At 43.3% G+C, this 21,877-nt stretch overlaps 1 protein-coding gene across 1 annotated transcript in view; it reads right to left on the bottom strand.

The window, feature by feature from the left end:
- The window catches only part of LOC136678271 (NACHT, LRR and PYD domains-containing protein 12-like), a 53,901-nt gene extending 34,845 nt beyond the window's left edge, over window positions 1-19,056 (bottom strand). The window contains exons 1-10 of the mRNA XM_066656261.1: window positions 19,022-19,056; window positions 18,245-18,358; window positions 17,702-17,863; window positions 16,879-16,989; window positions 16,584-16,697; window positions 16,126-16,239; window positions 15,214-15,327; window positions 14,204-14,317; window positions 10,217-12,265; window positions 9,312-9,485 (exon numbers count right to left, since the gene is read on the bottom strand). Of these exons, the coding sequence (XP_066512358.1) occupies window positions 9,312-9,485; window positions 10,217-12,265; window positions 14,204-14,317; window positions 15,214-15,327; window positions 16,126-16,239; window positions 16,584-16,697; window positions 16,879-16,989; window positions 17,702-17,863; window positions 18,245-18,358; window positions 19,022-19,056 (3,101 nt within the window). The remainder of the gene's footprint in view (window positions 1-9,311; window positions 9,486-10,216; window positions 12,266-14,203; window positions 14,318-15,213; window positions 15,328-16,125; window positions 16,240-16,583; window positions 16,698-16,878; window positions 16,990-17,701; window positions 17,864-18,244; window positions 18,359-19,021) is intronic.
- Window positions 19,057-21,877: the final 2,821 nt, after the last annotated feature.

The following is a 21,877-nucleotide window of genomic DNA, read 5'->3' as shown; positions in this document are numbered from 1 at the left end:
AGCAGAACAGCGGCTACAGTGCCGGTACACCCAGCAGAACAGCGGCTAAGTGCCGGTACACCCAGCAGAACAGCGGCTACAGTGCCGGTACACCCAGCAGAACAGCGGCTACTGTGCCGGTACACCCAGCAGAACAGCGGCTACAGTGCCGGTACACCCAGCAGAACAGCGGCTACTGTGCCGGTACACCCAGCAGAACAGCGGCTACTATGCCGGTACACCCAGCAGAGCAGCGGCTACTGTGCCGGTACACCCAGCAGAGCAGCGGCTACTGTGCCGGTACTCCCAGCAGAGCAGCGGCTACTGTGCCGGTACACCCAGCAGAACAGCGGTGTAGTGTGATATGATGAATGTGTATTAATTTCTAATAAGAAATTTGACTTTCTGAAATGTGATTTTAAATACCCAAGCTTTCGCTGGTTTTCAGAGACATCCCCAAGCCACATCAAGCCAAGATTTGGAATTTGTGATAAGCTTTTCAGAAAGAACTGGCTCCAAATTAGTGCCGGAAGGTCTGTGTCAGAGAGTCATAAACCTGACACTACAGGCCCTTTTAAGGACAGTTTACGACCCAGGTCTTGGAGGGTCATGCAACTCTTCTCAAATGCAGAATTCAGAGAGACACACAGACTCAACCTTGATTAAAACTGTCTTCTCACACATTTTGAAAGAGTGTTAAACAAAATAATCACATTCCTTAATTCCTTGGTTTACCTGGTGAACAAGCTCTATATGGGTACAACTGTTTGAAATTAATTCAATTTCAACAATCAAAATATGTGGGATTAATTTACATGTGTTGAAAATCATTTCTTTTTTATATGAACTTATGTAGAACCAAGGTAGCTACATACTGTGTGTTATCTGGTTAAAAAATATGAAATATGGTTTGTCTGAATGATATTGTTTTGTGTTGACATATAATCTTTTATATCACAAAAGTATGATTCAGAAATGTTGGGATGGCGGCTACTGTGCCGGTACATCAAACAGAACAGCGGATACTGTGCCGATACACACAGCAGAACAGCGGATACTGTGCCGATACACACAGCAGAACAGCGGCTACTGTGCCGGTACACCCAATAGAACAGCGGCTCCTGTGCTGGTACACACTGCAGCACAACGGGTCCTGTGCCGGTACACACTGCGGCACAACGGGTCCTGTGCAGGTACACACTCCGGCACAATGGGTCCTGTGCCGGTACACACTGCGGCACAACGGGTCCTGTGCCGGTACACACTGCGGCACAACGGGTCCTGTGCCAGTACAAACAGCAGAACAGCAGTTGGTCCGGAGTCTACCTGGTATCAATGGGTGCAAGGCAGGAGCACACCCTGGAGGGGCACCAGTCCTTTTCAGGGTGAATGTTAATATTATACAAATAATTTTATTTTTTTTATGCAATAAATTGGAGTTGGTTATGGCGACCTTTACCGTAACATTTATAACAAACAGATATTGACACTACCATGCAGCTGACTTTCTGCACGGCATCCTCGTGTTTTCCTGCTCTGCTCACTTTTTGTCTCAAGATTATTAACTAACTATATACATTTAGTTCAGGAGGGAAAACCAAATTAGAGCAGTATGGATTTTTCTGCTTAAACATAGAATTTAAGTCTAAAATTAATCTTGTGCAGTTGTAGAAGAGCTGAACATTTCTCATGGATAATGTTAATGTTATCTGGCTAAATGAGTAATCCTGTTTTGTTAAATACCCCCAGAGATTGAAGTTATGTAAAACTAGTGACATATATTTTGGCTGTTAAAAGGTAATACTGACTTATTATTAATGTGTGTTGACCAGTAAAACACCAGAAAATTCTTGAACTACTAGCTATTTATTTAACATTGTTAAATTGTTTATATAACATATTTTACAAGCCAATCTAAGAAATAAGGAATAGGTATAATATGTATAAAAATAGGCATTTTCCTTAAAATTACACCTTCAAAAACATTGTGGCGTTGCTACTACAGGCTCTGTACTAACACCTGGTAGGGACCTGCCTGTCACACTCACGTCCCGTTTAGTCTGTTTTCTCTTTCTCCGCACATGGCTTTGTTTTGTTTATCTCCATGTCTCCGCCTTTGTCTCCGCCTCCTCGTCTTTTCCCTTGTTATCCATTTCAGCTGTTTCTCGTTTGTCTGTGTATTTAAGCCCTCTGGTTTCACTTCCTCTTTTCGTTCATTGTTCCTAGTTACTTGTCCCATGTTCTCGGTTCCTGGTTTCGTGTTCTCTGTTCCTTCGTTCGCGCTATACGTTGTTACTTGTTTCACGCCTTGTTTCGTTGTTCTTCGTATGTCAGTGTTCTTCGTTTCTTTCGTTCGTTTCTCTTGCTCCTTTCTCTTGCTCGTTTCACGCTCGTTTCATGCCCCAGTTCGTTTGTGTTTGTCTCTTGTAAATAAAGTCTGTGTTCTAAGCGTTTGCGTCCGCCCTCTGTCAGTCCTCACCCCGCGCCCCTAACAGAATGAACGACCCAAAAAAGGACGCAGCTAGCACGGACTATTGTCTCAACGAGGCGTTTAGGAGAGTACAGGAGTTTCTAGCGGCAAAGGTGGGCGATCAACCGGCTGCCCTGCAATCCCATATGGGAGTTCCCCCCGAGTTTGAGGGAACTTCAAACGTTGAGGGTTTCCTGCTGCAGTGCCAATTGTACTTTGACTACCTGACTGTTCCGGCGCCACATGAATTTATCAAGGTAATGTTCATGAGATCCCTTCTCAAGGGGATAGCACTGCAGTGGGCTGATCGCATGCTGAGAGAGAGAGCCCTGCAGATTTCGGTGGAGACTTTCAGAGAACTATTGAGAGCCAGATTCTCCCGATCGGCTCTCGAGGTCAGCTCCGCAGGACCCTCTGCTCCCGAGGACTGCCCCCTCAAGTCCGGGGAAAATTTTGGGGGGGGGTTAAGGGTTGGGGCTGTTAGCCTTCAGCTTCAGGACGACGGAGGAGAGGCTAACAGAGGCGCACCTCTAGGGGATCTCGTGAGTGCGCCCGTTAAACCCCCTAAACCCTTTAAAGCCCCAGCGCGAGCCCGGCGAGCAGCACAAGCTCCCATCAGCGTGAAAGCGGCGCAGCCAGCCGCTCCTCTCAGCGTGAAAGCGGCGCAGCCAGCCGCTCCCCTCTTCGTGAACGCGGCGCAGCCAGCCACTCCTCTCTTCGTGAAAGCGGCGCAGCAAGCCGCCCCTCTCAGCGTGAACGCGGCGCAGCCAGCCGCTCCTCTCAGCATGAACGCGGCGCAGCCAGCCGCTCCTCTCTTCGTGAACGCGGCGCAGCCAGCCGCTCCTCTCTTCGTGAACGCGGCGCAGCCAGCCGCTCCTCTCTTCGTGAAAGCGGCGCAGCCAGCCGCTCCTCTCAGCATGAACGCGGCGCAGCCAGCCGCTCCTCTCAGCGTGAAAGCGGCGCAGCCAGCTGCTCCTCTCTTCGTAAGCGCGACGCCCACCTCTCCTGCCTTCGTGGACGACGTCGCAGATTCCTCTGCTTTCGTGGACGTCGTCGCAGTTTCTCCTGTCTCCGTGGACGACGTCGCAGACTCCTCTGCCTCCGTGGATGTCGTCACAGTTTCTCCTGTCTCCGTGGACGACGTCGCAGATTCCTCTGCCTTCGTGGACGTCGTCGCAGTTTCTCCTGCCTCCGTGGACGTCGTCGCTGCAGGTTCCCCTGCCTCCGTGGACGTCGTCGCTGCAGGTTCCCCTGCCTCCGTGGACGTCGTCGCTGCAGGTTCCCCTGCCTCCGTGGATGTCGTCGCTGCAGGTTCCCCTGCCTCCGTGGACGTCATCGCTGCAGGTTCCCCTGCCTCCGTGGACGTCGTCGCTGCAGGTTCCCCTGCCTCCGTGGACGTTGTCGCTGCAGGTTCCCCTGCCTCCGTGGACGACGTCGCTGCAGGTTCCCCTGCCTCCGTGGACGACGTCGCTGCAGGTTCCCCTGTCTCCGTGGACGACGTTGCTGCAGGTTCCCCTGTCTCCGTGGACGTCGTCGCAGGGTCTCCAGTCTCCATGGGTGCGGCTCCCTCAGCCGCTCCTCTGCTTGTGCAAGCGGCGTGACCAGCCGCTCCTCTGCCCGAGACTGTTGCTACGGCCGTGTCTGCCCCGGTAACTGTAGATACGGTCACTTCTGGTCGTACCCGGAGGACGGCCCCAAGGACTTTGGGGTCGATCCCCAGAGCTGTGCCCAGGCTGGTTCCCCGGACTGCCCCGCAGACATTTGCCAGTCCTGGGCACCCCCTTGTTACTTTGATGCCACTGTCTGTACCTGTCCTAGTTCCTGTCTCTGTGCTTGTCCCTGTACCCGTGTCTGCTTTCATTTCTATTCCTGTCCCTGTTACCGTGTTCGTCTCTGTCCCTGTAAACGTCTTAGTACCTGTTCCCCTGCCTAGTCCTGTCCAGTCCCCTGTTAACCCTGTCCAGTCACCACGTAAACCCTCTGTCCGGTCTCATGTCCAGTCCCCTGTTCACTTCCAGTATCCGTCCTCAGTCTCAGCACCTGTCCAGTCCGAGTTTCAGTCCCCTGTTAGTCATGTCCTGCCTCATTTCCAGTCACATTTGTCCACTCCCGTTCAGTATAATCCCTTCCTGTCACGATTCCCATCTCCTGTTTCTGGTTCTGTCCAGCATCTGTTAGTCTAGTCCCGTGTCTCCAGCTCCATTTCCTGTGTCTGTTCCCGTCCTGTCTCTTGTTGGTTTCCTGTCTTGTTTTCCGTGCTCCCTCCTGCGCCAGCTTCTGGGGGGGTCTAGGTTACGCGCCCCGGGAGTTGCGCGTTCAGGAGGGGGCATCTGTCACACTCACGTCCCGTTTAGTCTGTTTTCTCTTTCTCCGCACATGGTTTTGTTTATCTCCATGTCTCCGCCTTTGTCTCCGCCTCCTCGTCTTTTCCCTTGTTATCCATTTCAGCTGTTTCTCGTTTGTCTGTGTATTTAAGCCCTCTGGTTTCACTTCCTCTTTTCGTTCATTGTTCCTAGTTACTTGTCCCATGTTCTCGGTTCCTGGTTTCGTGTTCTCTGTTCCTTCGTTCGCGCTATACGTTGTTACTTGTTTCACGCCTTGTTCGTTGTTCTTCGTATGTCAGTGTTCTTCGTTTCTTTCGTTCGTTTCTCTTGCTCCTTTCTCTTGCTCGTTTCACGCTCGTTTCATGCCCCAGTTCGTTTGTGTTTGTCTCTTGTAAATAAAGTCTGTGTTCTAAGCGTTTGCGTCCGCCCTCTGTCAGTCCTCATCCTGCGCCCCTAACACTGCCCATTGAAAGATGAAAGGGGTCAAAAAAGTATCCAAATCATCATATGGACTGCAGTCTGTAACTGTAGAACAAAGGGCTGCTGTATGGTCAGTGAAGTCGAGAGAATGGACAGAAATATTGTGGTCAGAATATTATCATATGACTGTGTATTCTAAAATGTAATTGAAACAGCTCTCGCTGACACTGTGTATCAACATTAATCTACTGGGACAGATCAATGTGACATCGATTTACAAAAACAAAATCTCAAACATAAAAAATCTATTATAAACATATTCAGTACCAAAATTTTCTTTAAAATATATTTGGGACCAACACGGCATGTTCTAATAAAAAATATCTATAACCAGGATTCCAGCACTCACAATTTTCCCATCTGGAATAACGTAAGATAATTTAGTCTTTCCAAAGTCTCCTGCCCTTCACTGCATCAAAGGATGTTTCCGTATAACAGATAACCATCTAAAGGTTTTGGCACAGAGCATTAATGTAGATTAATGTTTCTCTTTTTTGTTCTAGGCTTGCTGTTTTTGCTGTAATTAATATTTTGAAATTTACCTGCCAAACATATTTTCTCTGATGTGTAGGCAGTCAATAAATAAAAAAGAGAAGATAAAAAATTGGAATGAAAATAGAAAAATGTTAGCGATTACGTTTTATAGAAAATGCACTTTTCATGACTACAGGAAACTAAAGTGTTGAATATTGGATATGTTGGACCATGGATGATTTTCCGTGTGTACCAGCACAATAGCCGCTGTTCTGCTGGGTGTACCGGCATAGTAGCCGCTGTGACATACTTCTGGTATTAGTGTGACGGGACACATGGGGACAGCACAGTAACATCTCGGACACAGCTGGCTCTCAAGGGGACAGAGGCGCAGTAGTGCAGCAGGTAGTGTTGCAGTCACACAGCATCAGGGATTTGGAGGATGTGGGTTCGAGTCCTGCTCCGGGTGACTGTGAGGTATGTGGTGTGTTCTTACTCAAAAGTGTCCTTGGGTGTGAGTGTGTTGCCCTGTAAAGGACTGGCACCTCCTCCAGGGTGTGTTCCTGCTTTGCACCCAATGATTCCAGGTAGGCTCTGGACCCACCATGACCCTGAACTGGATAAGTGCTTACAGACAATGAAGGAATAGATGCTGTTTTCACAACCTGTGCTTTGCTGTGATGTTCTGGATAATGACTGTTATTTAAAACAATTCAAAATAAAGAAGCATCTTGAAAGGAGACCTGAACTGTGAGCAAGCATTGTGTGTGTGTGTGTGTGTGTATGTGTGTGTGTGTGTACTCCGCTCTTTCCATTTCGATTTCAACACAGATTGGCTGCCCTGACGTGTCTCTGGCTCATGTAAGGTCAGAACGTCTGACAGATACCATTTATTTACTTATATGTTGAATTATGCTTGTTGTTAGAAATAAAGCTTAAAAAGTGTTGCATCTTAGCCTCTGACTTCTGTCCTCTGTCATTGTCAATGCTTGAGGGAGTTTAGTCGATATGAGATATTTTTTTATCTGAGCCAAAACAATATAAAACAGAGCTCTGTAGGAAGAAAAACATTTATAACACCTTAATAACACTAATATTTTGACGTCAGAAAAGAATATCAAAGAAACATTAAAAATGCTATATCTACATAAACATTATTAATATATACACTCAGCTGTTAATGTAAAACCTTCTAACCCATAAACAGTTTGGTAGCCATTGCCTGCCCCATAAATAGAAATCATTCTGAATATCAAACACTTTTAGCTAATTTCTGCCCAAATCAAAGACACGCCTTTATTTGATGGTCTCTTCATAAACAGAGCAACCTGATATCATGGCTGAAACGTACCTATGCTACTAAAAGCAAGGGAAGGTCAGCTTCCCCTAAAATGTAACAAAATAAGTGATCAAATATATACTGTTGCGTGTACATGTCATTGAATAAATATGCACTACAACGCGCACAACTTTTGTTCAGAATCTGCTTCTTATCATTGGTAAAGACACAGCTTTCCTCTCTATCATTCCCTTCACAGTGTTTTAAACAGTGAGGACGCTGAGCGTCCACAGAGTTCAATAGCGAAGCAGCGAAGTGCAGCGAAACGAGACGAGTCATTGGATAAATGCTGGGTTTTGTCCCGCCCATTGGACGCTCAGCGTCTCTGGGGGTCTATGGGGCAGTGGGCTGGCCTCGGCTGGCCCGGACGCTCAGCTTCTGCATGATGTTTGGATGATCTGTCTGAGGCTGAATCCCTTTTTGATTGACAGCATAATGAGCGAATCAGCGATCCTTTGGTGTAAAGATCCATGGGAGCACAGGCGGACACACTTGACATGGGCCAAGGCCGTTTAAACAGCTTAGCTCTGCTGTCCATTGAGAGGACACTAGTCAAGTCCCTGGAAAAGACGCCTTGTTGGTACGACAGGGTCACAGATCATTTTCTTAAAAAGGAACGGAGGGTAGAATTTACGTATAAATAAACTGACACATTTTATGATGTAGGCCGAAATTGAGCTTCCCCTCCTTGAAAGACCAGCATCCGCCACTGGGCAGCATGGTGGTGCAGCAGGTAGTGTCGCAGTCACACAGCTCCAGGGACCTGGAGGTTGTGGGTTCGATTTCCGCTCCGGGTGTCTGTGAGGAGTTGTGCCCAATGATTCCAGGTAGGCTTTGGACCCACTGCGTGGACACGGGGAGAACACACCAACTCCTCACAGACAGTCACCCGGAGCGGGAATCGAACCCACAACCTCCAGGTCCCTGCGCCACCGTGCCGCGGCATATCAGTTGATTGCAAAAAAAAGTTAAATAATCTTCTATTTGAATGCTTTGGTTCAGCATGCCGTTTTCCAAGCGGCCTTAGAGGTTAGGGGGTGCATATCAAGTTAAACGTAGTTAAATGTACGTTTTAGCTGGTGTGGTCTTTTAGTAGCATAGGTACGTTTCAGCCATGATATCAGCTTGAAACAGAGCATAGTTTACTGTTTCTTCAAAGCTGAATTATTCAGGAAGAAACACAGAAATCTCACCTGATTATCTCCAGTGTACAGTGTGAACTCCTCCATCTCCCAGAGACCAGCTTCACTCCTGAATCCTGCAGGTCAGTCTGACTGAGGTCCGGCTCTTTCAGGGGTGAGTTTGGTGAGTTCAGAGCAGAGCAGAGACTTTCATAGGAATTCAGGGTGAATTTACAGTCTGTGAGTCTGCAAGGTAAAGTAAATACAGAAAGTGAAGTTAAAATAGAGAATGTGAAATTCAGACTCATTCCACTCCAAACTAAACACTCTTCACTCTTTCACAAACAGAAACAGAGTGAGAGTAAACTAAAGTGGAGTTTACAGTGGCTGGAGCAGGAGAATACACACATAAGAGCAGGGGAGTGAGTGACTGGTCTTAGTCTCACTTTAGCCCAGGGTCTAGTCTCTAGTCCTTCCTTGAACTGATCGTCTCCTGTCGTGTCTTATGTAGTCGTAATAGTCCCTCTGTTCACAACAGCATTAATATCATTACTTTACTAACTCTGTTAACGTCTTCAGTGGGTTGTAGCACATTTCCATTTTCCTTTCACAGATAAACTATGGTGTTGTGCTCTATCACAGCTTTTTAGAGAACTGCAAATGGAGCCCTGACCGTGTTAGGCCTGTGAAGAAATGTGTCAAAAACTGGATACGCAGTTACACATAATGAATGAATGAATGAATAATCAAGGAAAACCTTGTCTCCCTTTTTCCTTTTCTCAATGCATTTAAGGAATGTAGCACATATCACATGTTTAGCATCATCATAGATTTTCTGAAATGCAGCATATTAAGTATTATTATTATTATTATTATTATTATTATTATTATTATTACTGTCACTGGTAAAATGCTGTTACTTTGATTTCTGCTCTGCAGGAATGGTTCTCTGTCTCTGTGCCTGAGAATAATGTTTTCTTTTGGAAATAAATGTCAGTTTACAAATAGAATATAGTACAAACACAAACAGTAAAATCAGTGAAAACTTTTTGAGGGCAAACTACAGCCAATCAGAGCAGGAGAATACACTCATTATCCACATGGACATTCATCCAGAATCTCACCTGAGAGTCTCCAGTTTACAGTTTGAACTCTTCAGTGCCTCAGAGATCAGCTTCACTCCTGAATCCTGCAGCTCAGTCTCAGTGAACTCCAGCTCTTTCAGGGGTGAGTTTGGTGATTTCAGAACAGAGCAGAGAGTTTCATAGGAATTCATGGTCGGCTCACAGCCACACAATCTGTAACACAATGTAAACACAGTGCATAATACAGTAAAAAACGTGAAGGTGAGGAACTGTCTGTTAGTTTGGTTTGTTAGAGCAAATGTGAACGCTTCCTTTTGACACTGGTGCTCACCAAACAAGCAGCAACTCCTTTTTTATTCTGTGCAGTGGAGGAATTTCAGGTGCTGTTCTGACTCCTTTATCCATTTGACCACGTCTTGTTGTGTTTCCAGTTGAAAAAATACCACCAGGTACACAGCCCCGAGAAGTGCATTAAGCTCAGTGTGGGGCATTGTTCAGACGACAAAACTAATGTCATACATCATCGCTTTTTTTAAAATTCATATTTGGTTCAGGACTAAACCAGGACTAAAATATAAAAATGTATGAATTTACATATTTGGTCCAACCCAAGGAAACTGAACTACAAGTCTGAACTCTCCTTGAAATTCAGCCTCACAGGAATAAAAATGATCAGACTTGAGGAAAATACTGCTTTTATAAACTTGGGGGATTTGTGTGAGATACAGTGTGAGTGAGAGAAAACAAGAGAAAGACAGCAGTCTTATCCATGTTCATCTAACTCCACCTGTTCTGTAATATCTCATTCATTTTATTTATTACATCCTAATTATACACACAGTGAGGAACTTCTACTCACAGTAAAACAATCTGCAAACTTGTCTCAGTCAACAATAACACTGGAATATAATTAAAAAAAAAAAAGATATAGAAACAACACTCACACGGCCTTTCTGCAGTTGCTCACAGCTGGGATCAGACTCCAATAACCCTGCTCAGTGGTGTTGTACTTCCTCAAGTCCAGTTCATCCAGCACCTCGTCTGAGTTCACGAGCATGTAGGCTAACGCTAAACACTCATCAGCAGACAGTCTCTCATTTGAGCGTTTTTCTGATTTGAGATACTCCTGGATTTTACTGGATAAAGAGGAGTCGTTCATTTCAGTGAGACAGAGGAACAGGTTGATAGATCTGTCAGAAGGAAGATCCTCTGATTGTATTATGTATTTGATGTACTGAACTGTGTTCTTGATGCTCTCAGAGCTGCTCACTGTGTGTGTCAGTAGGTCCTGCAGGAGTTGTTGACTGGACTCCAGTGAGATGCCCAACAGAAAACGGAGAAACAGATCCAGGTGTCCAGTCTTACTCTCTAAAGCTGTACGCACAGCTCCCTGCAGCAGCTTGTCCAGTGAAACCCTATAAGACCTCTTCCTGGTTTTCAGCTTCAGAAACTTCAGTTCCTTTCTGTTGTTGCTCACACAGCAGTGGAACACATAGAAAGCAGCCAGGAACTCCTGAAAGCTCAGATGCACAAAGCAGTAAACCTTCCTCTGGTAAAGCACAGACTCCTCCCTAAAGATCTCAGTGCAAATCCCAGAGTACACTGAGGCCTCAGTGACATCAATCCCACACTCTCTCAGGTCGTCTTCATAGAACATCACATTCCCCTTCATCAGCTGTTTGAAAGCCAGTTCAGACAGTTTCAGAAACATGTTCCTGTTGGATCTCAGGAGTTTCTGTAGAGTTCCTCTCTCATCTTCCTCCTCATACTTCTCCTTCCTCATGATTGTCTCAGTGCGCAGGAAGTGTGAGTACATTGCAGTCAGAGTTTTAGGGATTTCTGTGGTCCCTTGTTTCATGATTCGCTGAAGCACAGTTGCTGAGATCCAGCAGAAGACTGGAATGTGGCACATGATGTGGAGACTCCTCGTCGTCTTAATGTGGGAGATGACACTGTTGGCTTGGTGTTGGTCACTAATCCTCTTCCTGAAGTACTCCTCCTTCTGTGGATCATTGAATCCCTGAATTTCTGTCACACGGCTGATGTACTGAGAGGGGATCTGATTGGCTGCTGCTGGTCTGGAGGTTATCCAGATGTGAGCAGAGGGAAGCAGGACTCCTTTGATGAGGTTTGTCATCAACACGTCCACTGAAGACATCTTGGTCACGTCTGACACTTTCTCACACTCTGAGAACTTCAGTGGAATTCTGCTTTCATCGAGGCCGTCAAATATGAACACAGTTTTACACACGTCATATTCCTTTGTGTCCAGACCTCGGAGCTCAGGATGGAGGGCACACAGAAGTCCATGAAGACTGTACTGTTTGTCTTTAATCAGGTTCAGCTCTCGGAATGGAAGCACAAACATGAACTCTATATCCTGATTGGCTTTTCCTTCAGCCCAGTCCAGAATGAACTTCTGCACAGAGACAGTTTTTCCAATGCCAGCAATGCCTTTAGTCAGAACGCCTCTGAGATTTTTGGCTTTTTTGTCTCTTTCATTTCCATCAAGCACAAAAATGTCATTGCAGCTAATTGATCTTATGTCATTTTGATGTTTCCGAGTTTTTTCAATCTGTAAAACTTCATGTTCTTCATTCACTCCTTCCCTCTCTCCCTCGATGATGTAGAGCTGAGTGTAAACCCTGTTCAGGAGGATTTTATTCTCTTGTGTTTTGAATCCCTCAAATAAGCTCTCGTACTTGTTCTTCAGGCTGATTTTGTTTCTCTCTGAGACACTGAGCAGGACGTGTTCCACTGGTTTGTATTCATCCAGCTCCATGGACTCCTCCGTGTGTGGAAACTGAACAGAGCCTGTTTTAAACCTCCTTATGCAGCAGGGACAAGTCAAGTCTCCTGAGTGGACAGACTGGTCCCTATGGCTCCTGATGCACTGTCTACAAAAAGAGTGTCCACAGGTGATAGAGACCGGATCTGTCTGAATCTGCTCACACACTCCACACCTGGAACAGTCCTGGAGCAGCACATCCCTCCTAGAGTGGGTGGGTGAAAATGAATGTCACAATCACAAGAGGAAGTATTAATTAAATTTTTAAACAGATTGACAGTAATTTTTTCTTTTAAGTTTCACAATTCTGATGTCCAGGTCATTAATAGGATTTTCCCACTCAAAACCCAGTATACTTATTAAATAATGCACAGTCTTTATATATTTCAAACTTGGCACCTTCTCAATAGTAGCGCCATACATGCAGTTTAATGTTCTGTATAATATAATGCTCTATTTCAATAAAGAAAAAAATTAAAATCACATCATATTTTTCCAAAACTAAACCGTAAACATCAAAGCCTGTGTTTTTGTTGTTTGTTTGTTTCATGTAAAAATGCATGTTAAAAAATTATCACCAAAACCAGGAGACCAGATTTTCTCTGTCAGCAGGGGGCCTTGAGAGCAAGTGTTTAGGGCATGGACACAAGTCAGTATGTGTCACCCTAAAGCACACGAAGTCACACGAGTGGAGTGTGAACATAGCATGCGATGGGCAAATCTACATCATGGACCATGTGAATGTCTCATGGATAAACACACTCTGAAAACCTATAATGGGAAAATGTCACTGATACAATGAAGGTGACCTGTGTGTACCTGTAGCCTTCCTGCTAGTGGGTATCTGCCAAATTACACTAAATTTCTCATTCATAAGCTCAATTAGTTTGGTGACTTTTTTCAATTCACTTTTCTTAGACAAAAAATATACATATATTGGTAAATTAAATACACATTTTATTGGTAAATTAACATCTCAGAATGGATGTTTTCTTCCATCTCATACCATAATCCTTATTAAAATCATTCTAAAAGCTGTTAAGCAGCTGATAAAATCAGGGAATAAGAGTTACTGGGTAAAAGTATATATATATATATATATATATATATATATATATATATATATATATATATATATATATATATATATATCTCCAGCCATTCACATGAAAGAAAATATCTCATTTATGATTTATAGATACATTTTCATGTAAGTCACATAACCCACTTTTGCACACTGAGCTAATCACATACAGTACCACAGGGTGTCACTGAAGAGTAATTTCCAAATGTGTTCAACAAAAACATCAAGTCCTTTTCTTTGTCGAACCAAATCTATTACTCTATTCACAAAGACTCTCTCCCTCACTCCACTCTGAATTTCACAATTCTTCATTTTTTTAAAAAAGGTCCTCATCATTCTGTATTTTTTAAAGTGTCTACACTGCTACTTTATTATTATACATTTTGTTTACTCAAAATTTTTCCTCCAAAGTAAATAGTTGTTGCACATTTCACTCTTTGGTGAATCTCCCCTGATCTCCACACAGTGGCATCCTAAATTAAACAAAAACAATAACTATGACGCATCCAGCTCACTGAGATATGCAAAGTAAGAAACTTGTAAAGGTGTCTGTCTTATTAATAATTACTAAGACTTATCAGCAATTTTGATGGCTCAATGTTCAACCAGGAAAAAAGATGCTGCTTAAAAATAATAAAAAATGATAAAAAATGTTTCATCAAAGAACTGGTGCACACCCACACCACAGTCAGAAGAGAAGCTGTGTTGCTGTTCTCGGCCTGTTACAATACTACAACAAAACATAATAATACTAAAAAGAAAAGCCAACAACTCCACAGAGAGATTCCTGATACACAGCTTGTAAGCCTGACAACAGATGTGGATCTTTGATTTTCAGAAAGAAAGAAAGTGTTAAACTCAGCATCTTCAGCGTAGATATGATATTCTGTTCCTGATGACATTACTTACAGGGAACATGTGCAAGAGAGAACAAATAAAGGTCCTGAAACTAAACCTTTTCAGACAAAAACAAAACCCTTTCAAGGACTCAAGGATGTGTTTCATTAAGCAGCAGTGCACACCATAAAATGAAGATGTTCTGCTGTTTTTGTGTCTCACCTCTCATCAGTAGGGTGTCTTTCATTACTGAAATTAAGAGGATCAATCATTGAGTTGTTGCTCTTCATTGATACACAGCTGGGCTCTGGAGGTTCTGCTCTGAACATCTGCTCTCTGAAATATAAAGAGGAGAAATGAGAAAGAGTTCAGTGAGGATATTTGGTGAAAGGTAAAGCTGACATTTGGAGGAGGGTTTTCTACGAATCACTGATATTATGTTTCATGACTTCGTTTCCAACATTCAGAGCGATATCTGAGACAGAGCTAGTCAGTCTGATAACAGATCTTGATCACTGATTTACAGAAAGAATGGAGATGTATAATTTAGCATTTTCAGCACAGCTACAAAAACTGATGTTTCGTGATGACATTACCTATGGGTAACATGAAGGATGCGAATAAACAAAGGACTTAAAAATTAGCCTCGTGGGCCACAGCAAGAATTTTATTTTTTTTATTCAAGTGTCAAAGGTGTTGGACGTCAAATGTCTATGTGACTGAGTTACACTAAGCAATAAGACCAACATGACAGGGGTCACCTCAACTCGAATCTATGCAAATGAGCAGTGACTAGGGCAGCAACTACAAATCAGAAACGAGTCTCTCTTGTCCAACTGAACACATGTGTGGAGTTTGGGTCCTGATGATTTGTTCTGCTTCGTTTATATGATTAAAACGGAAAAACAATCACAGCAGAGTCGATGTTGACTGAGCTGTAAAGGGTCTATATTTATCAGTGAGGGTTTAAAACAAAGAACAAATAAAAAAAAAATAAAATAAGGTAACAAAAGGTAGATGAAAGTGGTTTTATGATCATTATAACTATGAGAATGGTAAGGTTCCCATGACACAATGGTACAAGCAGTAATTTGGGGCTAACTGCAAAACAAATTATTGTAGACATTAGTTGTGATTGATTAAACCCCTTTAGCTTTTACAGTAACTTTGACGTATAACATTTATAACACCACAGTCAGAAGTGAAGAGGTGCTGCTGTTTTTGTGTCTCACCTCACGTCAGTACGGTGTCTTTCTTTACTGAAATAAACAGGATCCATCATTGAGTTGTTGCTCTTCATTGACACACAGCTGGGCTCTGGAGGTTCTGCTCTGAACGTCTGCTCTCTGAAATAGAAAGTGGAGAAAAGAGAAAGAGTTCAGTGAGGATATTTGCTGAAAGCTACAGCTGACGTTCAGGGGAGTGGAAAAGGGAAAGGAGGTGGGTCGGCAGTATTTGTGAAAGTACGTAACCTGCCACACCAGAGACAATAAAATACTGGACCCGTTATATACCCACACAGGAGGAGGCATATTACTCCTCACCCCTCCCTTCCCTTGGAAGATCAGATCACAATCTGGTTCATCTTATGCCTGTGTACAAACCCCTTGTACATAGGGAACCAGCCATCACCTGCACAGTGAAGAAACTGTCTGAGGAGAGAGCACTGATACAGGACTTTTTAGAGTGGTGTATGCCATATCACCTCCAGATCATTTCAGGGAAGACTAAAGAAATGGTGTAGTATTTCCACAGGAGCAGACATAACTCCCCCCCGATGCAGTACCTGAGTTTTCACCTCAACAATAGTCTGGACTTGTCAGATAACACTAGAGCATTTTACAAGAAAATAACAGAGCACACTACACTTGCTCAGGATCATTTTTTTAACACAGCTGTAGCATCAGCCATCTTTTATGGAGTGGTCTGCTGAGGCAGCAGCATATCAGCTGTAGATAGGAGGAAACTGGATACATTTAGCTCTGTCCTGGTTAGTTACATAGACCTAATGCAGGAAATGGGGGAAATTTACGCAAATGAGCAGTGACTAGGGCAGCAACTACAAATCAGAAATTGAGGTATAACTGCCACATTTATAACACCACAGTAAGAAGTGAAGAAGTGCTGCTGTTTTTGTGTCTCACCTCACATTACTACGGTGTCTTTCTTTAATGAAATTAACAGGATCCATCATCGAGATGTTGCTCTTCATTGACACACAGCTGGGCTCTGGAGGTTCTGCTCTGAACGTCTGCTCTCTGAAACATAAAGTGGAGAACAGAGAAAAAGTTCAGTGTGGATATTTGGTGAAAGCTACGGCTGATTTTGGTTTGAGTGTTTTCTATGAGTCAACATCACTGGTGGTCATTAGCGGATATCACTGACCAGTCTGAGATTATACAAAGGTTTAGTGTTTTAGATTTGATACATTAATCTAAGAAGCTTTCAGTTCAGTATTCAGTATTTCTCTTGATTCTGCAACATTCAAAGAGCGATATCTGACACAGAGCTGGTCAGTGTTATTCTTAAAGTAAGTGTTTCATAAAGCAGCAGTGTACATCACGGTCAGAAGTGAAGATGTGCTGCTGTTTTTGTGTCTCACCTCACGTCAGTACGGTGTCTTTCTTTACTGAAATAAACAGGATCCATCATTGAGTTGTTGCTCTTCATTGACACACAGCTGGGTTCTGGAGGTTCTGCTCTGAACGTCTGCTCTCTGAAATATAAAGTGGAGAACAGAGAAAGAGTTCAGTGTGGATATTTGGAGAAAGCTACAGCTGACGTTCAGGGGAGTGGAAACGGGAAAGGAGGTGGGTCGGTTCGTAACCTGCCACACCAGACAATAAAATACTGGACCCGTTTTATGCCCACACAGGAGGAGGCATATTACTCCTCACCCCTCCCTCCCCATGGAAGATTGTGGCCTCACCAGTGATGTGAGGCCAGCCTGGAAGTCTTTGTACAAACCACCGTTGACCAAATCTGCAGGGGACTTGCAGTGGAGAGTACTGCTCGGAGTCATAGCATTTGTTTCTGTTATAAATCCTGCAGTGTCCTCTGAGTGTCCATTCTGTTCTTTAAGGGAAACTATGTTCCATTGTTTTACTCAGTGTTTTAGACTGGCAGGGTTATTCGACATTTTAACAGATCTTTTTTTATTGTTTGGTGAAAGTTTTAACCTTCATGTATTAATCTTTGGGTTTCCTTATTGACAGAAGTGTCAGCTGCTGAATTTTCTTATAGGTCAAGCAAAAACTGCAATTAATTTTAGTAGAAAGAAGATGGTGGATTCTGGGGATTATTGTGATGTTTTCCAGGTTTTTAAAAGGTTGGTCCAATCACGTATTAAAGTGGAGTTTCTGTTTTATGAACAGATGTATAATGTTGATGGGTTTGAGGAAGTATGGGGCTGTGCTGGGACTCTTTGCTCCATAGAAAATGGAATTCTATCATTTCCTGACGTTTAGAAGTAAACATTGTACATGTTTGAGTGACTGTTAATAAAGGCTGATTCAAATTTCAATTTCCCCTTTGAAGATCAGAGCACAATCTGGTTCACCTTATGCCTGTATATAAACCCCTTGTACATAGGGAACCAGCCATCACCTGCACAGTGAAGAAATTGTCTGAGGAGACAGAAGAATCTCTGAGAGAGAGAGAGAGCACTGAATTTCACCCACTGCATAACACATGTCAAGTTCTGTGTGGAGAACACTGTACCTGCAAAGTCTGTTCTGTTTCTCCAACAACAACCCTGCTATAACCCTGCTTTTTCTCCTGAAAGAAAAAAGAGAGATACTAGCTTCTAGATCAGGAGTTAAGTACGAGCTGAGAGCCATGCAGTAGGGAGCTGAATACGGAGATCTGGGAGGGGAAAGCCAACTGGAGAACAACAGGGAAGCACAGAGAACCTATACAGAACTTTGTAGAGTGGTGTATGCCATATCCCCTCCAGATCATTTCAGTGAAGACTAAAGAAATGGTGGTGTATTTCCACAGGAGCAGACATAACTCCACCCCAATGCAGTACCTGAGTTTTCACCTCAACAATAGTCTGGACTGGTCAGATAACACTAGAGCACTTTGGTAAGGTTCCCATGACACAATGGTACAAGCAGTAATTTGGGGCTAACTGCAAAACAAATTATTGTAGACATTAGTTGTGATTGATTAAACCCCTTTAGCTTTTACAGTAACTTTGACGTATAACATTTATAACACCACAGTCAGAAGTGAAGAAGTGCTGCTGTTTTTGTGTCTCACCTCACGTCAGTACGGTGTCTTTCTTTACTGAAATAAACAGGATCCATCATTGAGTTGTTGCTCTTCATTGACACACAGCTGGGCTCTGGAGGTTCTGCTCTGAACGTCTGCTCTCTGAAATAGAAAGTGGAGAAAAGAGAAAGAGTTCAGTGAGGATATTTGCTGAAAGCTACAGCTGACGTTCAGGGGAGTGGAAAAGGGAAAGGAGGTGGGTCGGCAGTATTTGTGAAAGTACGTAACCTGCCACACCAGAGACAATAAAATACTGGACCCGTTATATACCCACACAGGAGGAGGCATATTACTCCTCACCCCTCCCTTCCCTTGGAAGATCAGATCACAATCTGGTTCATCTTATGCCTGTGTACAAACCCCTTGTACATAGGGAACCAGCCATCACCTGCACAGTGAAGAAACTGTCTGAGGAGAGAGCACTGATACAGGACTTTTTAGAGTGGTGTATGCCATATCACCTCCAGATCATTTCAGGGAAGACTAAAGAAATGGTGGTGTATTTCCACAGGAGCAGACAGCAGCATATCAGCTGCAGATAGCAGGAGACAGGATACATTTATTAAGAAGGCCAGCTCTCTCCTGGGAAGTCCCATAGACCTAGTAGACCTAGTGGTGGGGCAAAGTAGGATGTTACCCAAATAAGGATCCATGCAGGAGAAATTTCCAGGACTCTGTAATTGTCCCCTCTGTAGGACTATTGTCTCATCTAACATAAGCTCTGTGGAGTGAGTGTGTGGTCTGAGAGCATGGAGAAAAACACACTGGTCAAACATCATCTCATATGAGAACGTCTCCATGGTTACAGTGGCTATTGCTTGGAGAAATGCCCTAAAAGTGTTGTTCCTTACTGCTTGAGCCTGTGTATACACCAAAAAAACAAAAAACAAAGCTTTTCTTCTGCACAATTCTATATGTCACTGTTCTGTGTGAAGTTTTGCAATTGCCCCATGATTCAGGAGTTCCTGTACGTCAGAGTAAACCAGAGGCAATAAGCCTCAGCCACAAACGAGGGCAGAATCTATACTAGGTGCAGACTCAGTTATATGGGACAAGTGTAATAATGCCCTAATAAGCCATTAGCAGACATTATTAACTGGTTTGAACTGAAATAATTAAATACTGTCTCAGATAGGAGCAAACTCAATTTCAACTCTTCAAGTTATGAAACAGACGTTATACTGACACCTAGTGGTCTGGATGTTTGAGGTTCTGTACCAAAATCTCATTTAAAAATGGGCCTCTATGGGAAACTTTCTCTATGGAAAATAATCTGGTCCATTTGGAGTTTACAAAGCTATTTGTTTCTTCACGTTATGTGAGTTTCACTCTATAAGAAATGTTAAACCAATCATAAATATCTTATAGCTTATTTAAATTATTAACTGATGATAACTCACTTTGTGTGACAGGTTCCACCGCTGACGTCTGTTGTGTTTTGAGGCTCCATCATGAAGTTATCACAGACACAACTGGAGGCTGGACATGCTGCTGTCTGCTCCGTTGGAAGAGGTTTTGATTCGAAGTAAGACTAGGATTCTGAAATATCTGAAATTCTGAAAAAGAAATAAAGAAAAAAATACATTTAACCCGCAACAAGTTAAAACTCATTACTTCAACAAACTCTTCCCCTTAGATTTCATTAGGATTTGTTAGATTTCATCACTAATCGACACATGCTCACACCGTTAGAACGTCTCGTGTGTGAGGAAAGTCAGACTATGATTATTCCAGCTTTTCACAGAAACACAGTTAAACAGCTGCAGGGCTATCAACATCTTTACACTGGTCAGTCAAACTCAAACGTCATCACATCATGACCCCCCACCCCCCAATAACTCGTCCATAAATGGTTATGAGTTCAGAGTTCATCACATGGTTCACACATGAAGTAAAAGCACCAAGTTTCTGTTTCTCTTAAATATAAACAGTTCAAAAGAGACCATCCATCCATTATCTGTAATCGCTTATCCAATTTAGGGTCGCGGGGGGTCCAGAGCCCACCTGGAATCATCGGGCGCAAGGCGGGAATACACCCTGGAAGGGACGCCAGTCCTTCACAGGGCAACACAGACACACACACACTCACACACTCACGAGTCGCCAATCCACCTGCAACGTGTGTTTTTGGACTGTGGGAGGAAACCCACGCGGACAACACACCAACTCCTCACAGACAGTCACCCGGAGCGGGAATCGAACCCACAACCTCCAGGCCCCTGGAGCTGTGTGACTGCGACACTACCTGCTGCGCCACCGTGCCGCCCTTCAAAAGAGACCAGTGAACCTTAATATACTCTGAACATAACACTAAATGTTCAGGAGAACTCAGTGATATCACTCTCAACCACAAAATGTCAAAATGACCTGCCAAAGCTGCAGCATAATTTATCATCAGACAGAAAATGCACATTTCATTAGAAGTCTCCAGCAGTCATTGAAAATTAAATTACCACGTCTTAACTTAGTTCTGTCCAATTATTTCTGGAAATACCTTGGAAGTAACTTTGGATAAAAGAGTTAGAAAAAGCCATAAAAGTAAGTATAACATAATGCATGTTGTGTATACTGAAGAAAAAAAAGCAAAAAAGCTTCTATATTTGTGCCCAAGTGTGAATGTGTTTTATATCATTTTATTAAAAAAAAAATATATCTATATATATATTTTTTTTTTTGTGTGTGTGTGTGTGTGTGTGCGCAATAGTTATTGCAACATGTTCTGATTTCGAAAGTCAGTGAGGTGGATTTGTATGTTTATGATATTTAATGACTACATGAATCTTCTAATAAAATAATATACATTTTTTATAACCCCGTTCCTATCTTATTTACATGGAGTTAGGTTTAAGCCAAAGGTTACTGTTTTCTGGTTACTGTTAGCTGTGATTGTGATTTCGTGTAAATTCCATGAGTAATTTTGGGGTCTCAGATCATTCAAACTGCATTTTGCCTCATTTATTCAGATCAACGTGTTTAAGTTGAAATTGTTTTGATGCACTGCTCCCAGAAACACTGTCACTGTCTGTAACCGCTTATCCAGTTCAGGGTCGCGGTGGGTCCAGAGCCTACCTGGAATCATTGGGCGCAGTCCCAGAAACACAATTTAAAAAAGAGTTATAACAGTTTCACTGCCGTACGTAGCGTCCATCTCTGTCGTTTATACGGCCTCAACTGTAACTGGTCTGAAAGTCCGAAACATCCAAAAAATGAGTTTTCACATATAAAACGCATTTCACATATAAAACGATCCGTGGTTCAGACTGATCCGGACACAGCTTACCTCTTTAGAAGAGACCAAGTTTTTCCCCCGGTCCAGGCCGTGGTGTGGATAATAACGGTGGCTGCAGTGGGAAATGAGACGCAGCTCTTCTTGGCGATTGGCTTAAAAACAACAAAAGTCTACGACCTGATTGGCTACAGTAGAAAATGGCTGCCAGCGAACCCACCCACTTACACTCCCTACACCGAAGAGAGAAGGGTGTAGTCTTGAAACCGAAAGTAACGACATAAAACTGTAAATCATATTAAATAAATAACAGTTATAAAGTACATTAAACTATTATACAGTAAACACACACTGGGGTGTGGTTTTTGTTTGTCTTCATCAACACAATTAAAACA

Source organism: Hoplias malabaricus, chromosome 2 (assembly GCF_029633855.1).
Source record: "Hoplias malabaricus isolate fHopMal1 chromosome 2, fHopMal1.hap1, whole genome shotgun sequence".
Taxonomy (NCBI): domain Eukaryota; kingdom Metazoa; phylum Chordata; class Actinopteri; order Characiformes; family Erythrinidae; genus Hoplias; species Hoplias malabaricus.
The sequence above is the reverse complement of the archived record's forward strand: the minus strand, read 5'-3'. Positions and strand labels throughout refer to the sequence as shown.